At 41.4% G+C, this 9,793-nt stretch overlaps 3 protein-coding genes across 3 annotated transcripts; 2 read left to right on the forward strand and 1 right to left on the reverse strand.

Annotated features, from left to right (window-relative positions):
- The first annotated feature begins 602 nt into the window (after positions 1 to 602).
- On the forward strand, positions 603 to 2,528 carry atp6v0e1 (ATPase H+ transporting V0 subunit e1). Its single transcript, XM_029165740.3, has 4 exons — positions 603 to 829; positions 1,281 to 1,328; positions 2,115 to 2,240; positions 2,334 to 2,528. The coding sequence occupies exons 1-3, from the start codon at positions 726 to 728 to the stop codon at positions 2,206 to 2,208; spliced, it is 246 nt and encodes an 81-aa protein (XP_029021573.1). The 5' UTR covers positions 603 to 725; the 3' UTR covers positions 2,209 to 2,240; positions 2,334 to 2,528.
- A 262-nt stretch (positions 2,529 to 2,790) lies between these two features.
- Positions 2,791 to 5,901, forward strand: LOC114864760 (vesicle transport protein SEC20-like). The gene is made up of 6 exons (XM_029165723.3): positions 2,791 to 2,979; positions 3,575 to 3,667; positions 3,766 to 3,857; positions 4,030 to 4,134; positions 4,283 to 4,401; positions 4,632 to 5,901. The coding sequence occupies exons 1-6, from the start codon at positions 2,797 to 2,799 to the stop codon at positions 4,826 to 4,828; spliced, it is 789 nt and encodes a 262-aa protein (XP_029021556.1). The 5' UTR covers positions 2,791 to 2,796; the 3' UTR covers positions 4,829 to 5,901.
- A 444-nt stretch (positions 5,902 to 6,345) lies between these two features.
- On the reverse strand, positions 6,346 to 9,409 carry nkx2.5 (NK2 homeobox 5). Its single transcript, XM_029165714.2, has 2 exons — positions 8,384 to 9,409; positions 6,346 to 7,933 (listed from the first exon to the last, which is right to left on the reverse strand). Exons 1-2 carry the CDS (start codon positions 8,715 to 8,717, stop codon positions 7,329 to 7,331), a joined length of 939 nt encoding a protein of 312 aa, XP_029021547.1. The 5' UTR covers positions 8,718 to 9,409; the 3' UTR covers positions 6,346 to 7,328.
- Positions 9,410 to 9,793: the final 384 nt, after the last annotated feature.

Consider the following 9,793-nt stretch of genomic DNA (forward strand, 5'->3'; position numbering starts at 1 on the left):
AGTGGACCTTAATGTCGCATGTTGCGCTAGAATGTCTAAATTAGAGAACTCATAAACCTATCTTGAAGTTGAGAAGGAATTCTCACAGAATCAATGGCAGAAGAAATTGCTCCAAATCATAAACTATATAATGAAGTGACAAACAGGGTTTCTCTGTAATCTACTAAACTGAAATTAAACCAGTTCAAGTGCAGTTATTTTTATCAATTGAATCATCAAAAGTAATAAAAATATATATTTTTATTTGACAGGCTTTTAAATGGATTATCAGCTCAGTTGGCAATGAAATCTAAAATCAAATTGGTCCCAGACTTATTTGTAACGAAAGTGTTGACGTTAAATTCCAACTTGTGCAATTTTACTAAATGACCGCTGGGTGTCGCCTTTTCACCACAGACCACCCACACGGGAATCGCTTCATTTTCAAAATAGATTGTAAGCCACACACCTTCCTGTATATCAAAATGTGCTTTTTACTTATTTATAGGTTAAAATGTAAACTCTGACAAGACAAAAATTGCCTTATTCTTCCTCGTTTCAAGACTTAAACCAGTCTTCTAATACTGTGTTTTAGAAGTCGAAGCAGCTCCCTTCACTTCCTCTCTGCGCGGCGGTCATGTGACTCCTGCATTCGCTCCGTCGTCGACTCTAGTTGAACAGCGTGAAGTTGTCTCATCGGAGAAGTTTGTTCTTCTGACGCAGTTGTGCCCTTAATCGTCGCCACAATGGCCGAGCTAAGGCTTGTGATCACCGTGTGTGTGATTACCCTGTTTTGGGCCATTGTCGGAGTAGTTCTGCCCTTTTTCGTTCCCAAGGGACCAAACCGAGGGTAAGTTTGTTAGCTTCCCTTTAGCATTTAGCGGCTACCTTTAGTTTATCGTGTGGCCCCGTGACTCTCATTTGATGGCAAGCGACTTTGTTTTTAGAAGTTCCAAAAATTACTTTTAAAGTTCAAATTTTATGAAGTAATGTGTGTCAAGTTTGTGCTGCTGTTATTTGAATAACCGATGCTCCTGAGAATAGCACAAAACTTCATATTTATTAATCTTACATACACGTATACAATAAGTATGTTTATTCCTGGTGTCATGTCCAGCTCCTCATATAAAATATACTATATAATACATATATAATGTACAAAATCTACTCATCTCTGGAATATGCAAGTTCCCCTATTTGCCCTGTTTGTCACTGGTATCACGAGATCAACCTCCGTTAGACCAGGAGTGACCTTATTCACACGTTTTAATGCTTTTATTCATCCCCCCTCTTTCCTACAGAGTCACAGTCGTGATGCTGGTGTTAACTGCGGTTTGCTGCTACTTATTGTGAGTATTGTCACCCCACGGATGCACCAGGTTTTCTCTAACAGTGTCACAGTTAGTATATACAGTATGTGCACCTGTAGAATACATTTATCCATCTGTGTCAAAACTGAGCACAAAGAGTTAGTTGATCAAGCCCTAAGAAAAGTGTGTAGCGTCTAGTGTAATGATGTGTTTGTCAAGTGAAATGACCAAAGGTCTCACAATTCCACTACATCAAATGTAGGATCTGCTGCTTTCTTTTGACTTAGATGAAGGTCAAGCACAGTTTTCATAGGATAAGACAAGATATCTGGGCAGCACGTCTGTCATTTAATTAACCAAAATGTTAAATTGAGAACATAATTACAGGCTATACATGATAAATTATAGAATAGTTAGAACAGAAAAAGACTCTGTGCACACAGATTCAGTTGGTGATTACTCGTTGACACTCTTTGTTTGTTTGTTTGTTTTGTGTTTTACAGTAAACAAACCATGTCATTATTTAGCCCTGTCACTGTGTGCAATAAATAATTAATATATACACACACCGGTGTCATTTTACATGTCACATGTGCAAAAAACAGCAGCAGAGACAAAGCAGTGGGTTGCAGAGAGGTTATTTTCCAGAGGGATTCAGTTCAGCGCTGTGTAGAAAAATCATAACACATGTACATGAGGTCATCTATCTAGTACATACTGACCTTCTTCAAATGAAATAATCCACATTAAGTCATTGGGAAGTTTGGTATTGACACACATGAAGGTTAAGATTAATTAACAAACGTGTTTATTTTTGTCCATCAGCTGGTTAATAGCATTCTTGGCCCAGCTGAACCCACTCTTTGGCCCTGCACTGACCAACGACACTATCTGGTACCTCAACCATCACTGGTCTTAATTTTAATTTTACAAGGACTCTTCTATATTCAGGTAAAAAGCATCAACTCTACATTTATGCATCCTAAACATGACCTCTATATAAGAACTCTATTTAATTTATTTTACTGTTTTTCTGTCAATCAGGACCTGGCACTGCTGCAAACCAATGGACACCTTCTCCTCACTTCATGCAGAGATCACTCTTTCTGAATTGCCTTACGATCTCTGTGTGATTGAGCCTTGCCCACACTGGTGCCTTGTAGAAAAATAATTCCCAAAGGACAACTGAGAGATCTCACTGAATGTGCTTTACTTTAAATTAAAGCAGTCTCCCCTTGGTGTTATGATGTATGTCCTGTTTAATGCTTTGTATGTTATAAGTCAATGTCTTGTGGCTTGTTGTGAAATTGTGCTGGGTGTAAGTAGTTGTAAATTAATAAATTAAGGATGGACTATTTGTCATTTTAAAGCTTCTAAAACCTAATAAGCTCAATGTTGAGCTGAGTGACTAAATCATTCCTGTAAATGTAGATTTTTTTGCATGTGAAAAATATGCATTAAATAGTAATTAAACGAAACATAATTATAGATTTTCTTTATTAACAAAATGCTTTATATTAAATACATTAAGTCTCACTTTCACGTATTGGCTCAAACGCGAAGCATCCTTCCGGCTTTCCGTAGCTTGGACTTGGACTACGTTGGCAACATGGCGTCGTCAGATGTCCACGTCCGAATATGTGAACAAGAAATACTCAAATATGACTTGGAAATTAAAGCTCTCATCCAGGTGCGAATATGTATTTGGTAAGATTACTGAGTACCATGTTACGAAATGTTGATTTATAAAGTTGTCACTCGTGGGAGTCCCTTTGTTTTGCTTGGCAGCATTTGCGCTACGTTTGGTGTTGGCTGCATTCAGCCGGCGAATCCGAGCCGTTCTCTCACGTAAGCTAACGATTGGGTGAACGAGCTTTAATGAGGCTCCACTAAATGAAAATAGCTCGCTAAAAAGCTAAAGCATTTATAATAGTAGAATAGACAAGGAGTGGGCTGTCTGTAATGAGCTGGTTAGAAAAGCTGGCGTTACAGTAACAGTTTCTCATATCGAAACTGGCTCCTGCTGATGTCACTAAGATAAACATGTTTAAATGGTCGGTTTTGTCGCAAAATAAATATTATCAGGTTAAGTATAAAATAACTTTTATCATGTGAAAACCTTTGAAACAGTACCAATAGAACTACATTTATATTGTTTATCAGAATATATTTTGACCTCTTTAACCAACCGAGCCTATCCATCCTGCAAAAGCAGTCCATTCATGATCCCGCAGGCTTTCACCTACAGATGAAGAAAGCGCTTCATCTCCCTTTGTCTCTTACAGGATGTTAGTGAGTGTACAGGCCCTCAAAGCAGCCTGACAGAACTCAACGCTGAGGTGAAAAAGAGTTTTCACAACCTCCGATTACGGATTCAGGTGAGAAATGTTGCCTCATTGAAAGAATCGCACCCATTATATTTAATTCAGGCTAATATTAGTATTCAATAACCTGATCTATGGTGTTTTTTCGTCAGGATTTAGAGCAGATGGCCCTGGAGCAGGACAAAGAATCAGACAAACAGGCTTTGATTAGTCAGGTAGAGGGACACAAAAAACAGATGCTGAGGTAATGTGTTGTTGAGAACTCATCGACTCTGCCAAGACTTTTGTGATTTATGAAAAGTTACACAGTGAACATCTTTTTACCATGTTAATATTCTTACCTAAAATTGTGGGGAGATGCAGCAGTAATATGGCCTTGCCTCCTGCTTCAGCTACTTATTTTTTGTGCACTGCAGTAACCAGACGGCTTGGAGGAAAGCCAACCTGGCCAGCAAACTGTCCATCGACAGTATGGAAAAGCAGGCCCTTCTCAGTGGAGCAGATAGTGCCGTGAGACAGAGGTGAGCTGACAGCCTCATTCAGGGGCAAACATCTGATTCAACATAGGTCTTAACATACTAAATTACATTTGAGATTGTGTATACAATATTTTTTTATGCAACACATTTAATTAGCAGTTATATCAGTTATAGCTTGGGTTTTTATCAGGAAGATGACCAAAGAGGCCCTGGCACAGACCACCAGTGGCATCACAGAAAACCTTATGAGCATCAGTCGAATGATGGCCCAACAGGTTCATCAGAGCGACGAGACCATGACATCACTAGGTTAGTGCAAGAATCATCTGCTGTTAACTTCCCTGTTTATGGTATGGGCAAATGCCAAACCCATAGTAGGAGATAATACTTTTGTTGAACCTGTTTATTATGTTGCATCGCTTACTTTGTGTTGGTTTGTAAAGGACACAGAATTTAGTTTAACAAGAACTTTACCAACTTACAGTAATTTAGATTGACTTAATGCACATGTGACCTCCATATCCATTTATCATTTAAAGCAACCTCCTCGAGGACCGTCCAAGAAACCAACGAGGAATTTAAGACCATGACAGGGACCATTCAGCTCGGGAGGAAACTCATCACCAAGTACAACCGTCGGGAGCTCACTGACAAGCTGCTCATCTTCCTGGCGCTCGCCCTCTTCCTCGCCACAGTTCTCTACATCCTTAAGAAGAGACTGTTTCCTTTTCTGTAAACCCTGTGCCTAAGAGCTGCTAACATAACCACATACAGTACTTTCCGTGCCGACACATTATACTGTAGTGGCTGCTCAGTGGAATGCGGCCTGCTCCCTCGGCCGAGCCGTGACACAGCTTCTTACTGTGTGAATTCATCATTCAAAGGGAAAAACGGATTAAAGCTAGCACTTGTTGACGGCACTTCTATCTTTAGTTTGTAAAACGATGCAGTGTTCCCCTTCTACTTCTGTCAGATGTATGAGGATGTTTTGTGTCTTCTGCAGACATTGTTTTAAGATTTTGTTCAGATCTAACATTTTAAAATCTATATAAATCACACTGCACACTAATATAGTGTGTTAAGGAAAATATTGTGGATGGAAGTCTGACATCAAAAAATTAAGGACGTGCGTGGTTATAATATGGGACCTAACACAGTAAATAATGACCTCATTTTCACAAGTTCTCTGTTTAGCTACATAATTTTTCTTCTTTTTTTCTCTAAGTTTTTTCATGAAGTACACTTACTGTGAAGTATAATTGATTACTGCATCATAATGAACCAATGCTTTTATCAAGGCAGCAAAGATCGATAAGCTCCCTTAGGACTGAAACTTTGACTTGCTTGTTGTGACTCCTCAGCACATAAAACACAACGGTTCCTTATATGCGCATTCCAAATTGCTGCATTTTAAACAGAGTGGTGAGTGTAGGTCTCTCCTCCGTCTCTGCCCTTGTGTCGGCAGCGGAGCAGAAAAGCCCCGTCCAACGGTGGCAGCGATCACGGTGGCAGAGATAGAGCAGCATGCATTTCTGCCTTTCCTCAGATAAGACCCAGAAAAGCAGATTATTCTGACTTGTTTCCCGGCTCCCTTTCCAGTGTGGGTGGAGAGTGAGGGGGAATATTTTTAGGTTTGTGTGGTGCTGTTATCTGACGTTGCCTTTTCAACACCTCAGAGGAGAGGGTGGCCAGAGGAGCTACATGACCTTGCTACCCTGTATTCCAAAGGCCCACTTTTACTGTTTTGTTTATTACATGTATTTAATTTCAGTATTGATTATTTATAAAATACAAACATTTCTGACTTGATTTTTGATGTGTTTGTGTATTATAGTTGCGTATTGTTAGAACGAAGGACGATGGATTGTAGGTGTAGAGTCCTTAAAGATACATAACAGTCTCTTACTGGTGCAAAGTGGTGACATTACAGCCTGTTCATATAACTACTCACTTAAACAAGGCCTCTGGCTCTCTGTCGAGCAAATTGGACTGTTATTGTGTTTAGCCCATGATCGCGTCAATCATCTATTTGTATCTGAACGCGAAGGTTGAGGTCTGGAGGGAACGTTCACGGCACCAAGCTGTAGTTGTAAAAACAAGGTCCTTGCAGCTAAATTCTGCAGCTCCACATTCATGTAGTAATTTTGAAAGCCTCTTCATCTAATATTTCATTGAAGCTTCTATTCAAATTCTCCAATGGGTCTCAAGACTTACAAAACAAGACACTTTCAAAAACAATATATTTTACTCAAGTGTTCAAGAATAGATAAATATCGGGTAACCACAGGAGTTTGTTTTCATGAGTACAAATACAAAGGACAGTTTAGTAACTTTCACAATGTATTTTGACAGATTACTCGTGCACACACAACACAGTTAATAAAAAATAAATGTATGCAGTAGACCAGAGAGAAACATGACTTGCTTATTGTAAGTTTTACTGCAGGTCAAGGTCACGGCTCACTCAGCTACCTCTGTCTCAGCAACCTTTAACATGCGTGTGTAGTGCACATGTGGCTGACAGCAGGTTGTAAAAAGCCTAAAGTTTGAACAACCTTTAACCTGCTGCAGCGCCTTGAAGGAAGCTTCCTAATAGCCACTTAAACGTTTTCCCCAGACACAAACCATATGAGGTTTGTCCGCATGTTACGCTCCTGCATGTGGATCCACAATCAAACCAGTTCAACTGGGTTTATTTAAATTCATTAGTACAGACCACTTCTATTATACTATTACTTCATCTCTTTGTTTAACTAAGTGTTAATGAAGACATGAAATTTATGCACTATTGGCTTTGGCCAATGACGAGGTAATAAATTGCATGCTCTAATATTAATTAATAATAATAAATGATTACACTGTTTAAAAAACAGTCTTATACAATTTTTGTAAGTACCAATTCCAATAACAATAAGAAATTGTTAACTAATATAAATAAAATAGTTATTATTATTATTATTATTATTATTATTATTATTATTATTATTATTATTATTATTATTATTATTATTATTATTATTATTATTATTATTATGTCTATGCGCTATTATCAGTCAAATAAATGAAAAAAAAATATTCCTGCGGTTTCACCGGCCTTGAAAACGAAAAACTATTTAAAGCAAAGTATTAAACACGAAAGAAGTTTCTCAAACTCAAAGTGTTGACTCGTTTAAAAATGCATGCAGCCAAAATGATCCCGTTAAACTGACACGGGTGATTAATGCAGCGTCTCTTGTTCACCAAGTCCTAATGCCGTGTAATGACGACACACCATTACTGGAGGAAAAGGTGTTTTGGACGTGATTCAGGTCTCCTACCCCGAAGTTCATGTAATTCCCGTTAGTGGAGGATCCCTGCATCGTGGCTGCGGGATAGTTACACGCGTAGTTCGTGTTGCAGCCGGTGCCGGTGTAGTTACTGAACGCTGGGTAGTTGTTGTAGGTGAAGTGGTTTATGTGGCCCATGCTGTAGGACGGGTTGTAGGCGGCCGCGTCTGCCGCCAGGCACGGCTTCCCGTCCCGCACCAGAACCGGCACCGACACTCTCCTGGGCGGCGGCAGCGACACCATCTCCAGGCTCTGGTCCTGCCTCTGCCGCTTGCACTTGTACCGTCGGTTCTGGAACCAGATCTTGACCTGGGTCGGGGTGAGTTTGAGCACCCCGGCCAGGTGGTCCCTCTCCGGAGCCGACAGGTACCGCTGCTGCTTGAAGCGGCGCTCCAGCTCGTACACCTGCGCCTGGGAGAAGAGGACCCGCGGCTTCCTGCGTCTGCGGGGCTTGGGCCGCTCCGAGTCCTCGTTTTTCACGTCCTCCACGGGCTCCACAGGAGGACTGAACTCCTCTGGCGGAAGCAGAAGGGCAACGAGAAGAGACTTTTAAAAGGTGATGCCAAAGGGCTGCGGATAGGTTTAATTTTCCCTTTTATGTTTTATATTTATTTGCGCTATAGCAGCAACTCCAATACCGATAATATTACTAGTATTTTACATAGAAGATCTGTTTTTGTGTTGTAGTTTTAGGCCTGGGCAATTTCAGGAAAAAGAACAATTAACGCGCAACAAATGTGATATAAGAGAGCTATTCACAAATTTAAAATTAATCTTAAATAGTTTTACATAGCTTCGAATGTAACTCGCGTTCTATAGTTGTTTAATTTGAAAAGTGTGAAAAGATTACACCTATACGAAACTATTCGAGCGCATTGTTTGAGATGATTTTTGATCATTTGACCGCAAATCGAGGCCCATTATCCTAAAGGCCTGCACAATGAAACGTCCTCTTATTAACTCACCTTTCCTGCGTTTCCCCTCTAAAGACTCTGATTTCCCCTCTTTTCCCAAATCCATCTCCATCAGGGATTTCCCGTAGAAGGTGCTGGTGTAGCCGAGCGCGTTGCCTCTGGCCGCTCTGGACTCGTGCGGCTCTTCTCCAAACAGCGAGGCGGCGTCTGCGGACGACATGTTGCGGAGAGGCTCCTGCTTGAGGCGGGCCAGCATGCAGGATGAGGAGGATGAGGTGGGCACGGTGCAGTAGTCCAGAGAAGACACCATCATGTCATCACTCTGCTCCAGGTTTAATATATCCTTTACAGAGAAGGGAGTGGACGTGCTGGGGCTGGGAAACATTGCCAAGGACTCAGAGTAAAGCTATTAACCTGTCATATGGAGGCAGCAAAACGATGTCAACAACCTCCCTCCTCTTCCTGGTAATATTTACTGGCTTTAAGTATTAGTTTGGTGGAGCGGGTTGATCTTGAGTGAAGTGTGCATTTTGAATGTCAACTCCGTCTCCAAACTTTTTTCTTGACCTCTCCTACCGGTGACGCAGGGAGGAGGAGGAGGAGGTGGGAGTCAGCGGTACTCCCATTTTATGACGTAAAGTGATGCATGAGGCTCATGATGCTGCCTGTATGTATTTCATCACACGTTATTCTCCCATCCAAGAAGATCGGTGCCTGTGTCGACTGAAGACATTACTAAAACCGAAATAAAGTGCTCTAGTATCAGCTCTGAAGCTCACTTCATTAGGCCCAATGCAAGCACGTTTTTACTTATTTCTGCACGCTCGCTCTGTAGGCGTATGTTTACGCGCATCTCCAAGTCCCAAGAGAAATCATCTATCAAACTTAGCGCTCAACCAGATGATGTACTAACAAGGAATAGGCCCGAACCTGCGTTATTTAGGTTACCGGGGGGCAACTGGCAGGGGTCGGCGTGTGTGATAAGGCTGATCGCGCGCGTGTTTGTTTTTTGGGGGGTGTCTGTCTGTCCCTCATCCGACGGGAAACGGAGCAGACAACAGGTTGGGTCCCTGAACGCGGAACCTGAAACCCAGGAGCGACACACTCTGCTGTCTGCCTCTAAGAGATTCTGGAGCCACTGTCCGTTTTATCGGGACGTGATAACAGACGACAACAAACCTGCTTCACGCGCGCGCGCGCGCGCACACACACACACACACACACACACACACACACACACACACACACACACACACACACACACACACACACACACACACACACCTTCCCACCCACCCACGCTGCAGGCCACGTTATCCTAAAGTAGGGTTATTATATATGACTAATTTGAACATTTGTTTCTTCTGAACATTCCTTTAACTTTATTTTACGTTTCTTAACTAGAATTCCTGAAAACCAACCGGCTCCAATTGTGCTGATTATATGTACACGTGCGCTTCC

Source organism: Betta splendens, chromosome 10, assembly GCF_900634795.4.
Source record: "Betta splendens chromosome 10, fBetSpl5.4, whole genome shotgun sequence".
Classification (NCBI taxonomy): Eukaryota; Metazoa; Chordata; class Actinopteri; order Anabantiformes; family Osphronemidae; genus Betta; species Betta splendens.

Bases quoted from the DNA above. Each gene is read 5' to 3' on its own strand.
- atp6v0e1 (XM_029165740.3), top strand. From the start codon at position 726: ATGGCCGAGCTAAGGCTTGTGATCACCGTGTGTGTGATTACCCTGTTT. The intron at 830-1,280 runs GTAAGTTTGTTA...TCTTTCCTACAG, and splicing joins CCCAAGGGACCAAACCGAGG to AGTCACAGTCGTGATGCTGG. The intron at 1,329-2,114 runs GTGAGTATTGTC...TTTGTCCATCAG, and splicing joins GCGGTTTGCTGCTACTTATT to CTGGTTAATAGCATTCTTGG.
- LOC114864760 (XM_029165723.3), top strand. From the start codon at position 2,797: ATGCTTTATATTAAATACATTAAGTCTCACTTTCACGTATTGGCTCAA. The intron at 3,858-4,029 runs GTAATGTGTTGT...TGTGCACTGCAG, and splicing joins CACAAAAAACAGATGCTGAG to TAACCAGACGGCTTGGAGGA. The intron at 4,402-4,631 runs GTTAGTGCAAGA...TATCATTTAAAG, and splicing joins CGAGACCATGACATCACTAG to CAACCTCCTCGAGGACCGTC.
- nkx2.5 (XM_029165714.2), bottom strand. From the start codon at position 8,717: ATGTTTCCCAGCCCCAGCACGTCCACTCCCTTCTCTGTAAAGGATATA. The intron at 7,934-8,383 runs GTGAGTTAATAA...TGCTTCCGCCAG, and splicing joins AGAGGGGAAACGCAGGAAAG to AGGAGTTCAGTCCTCCTGTG.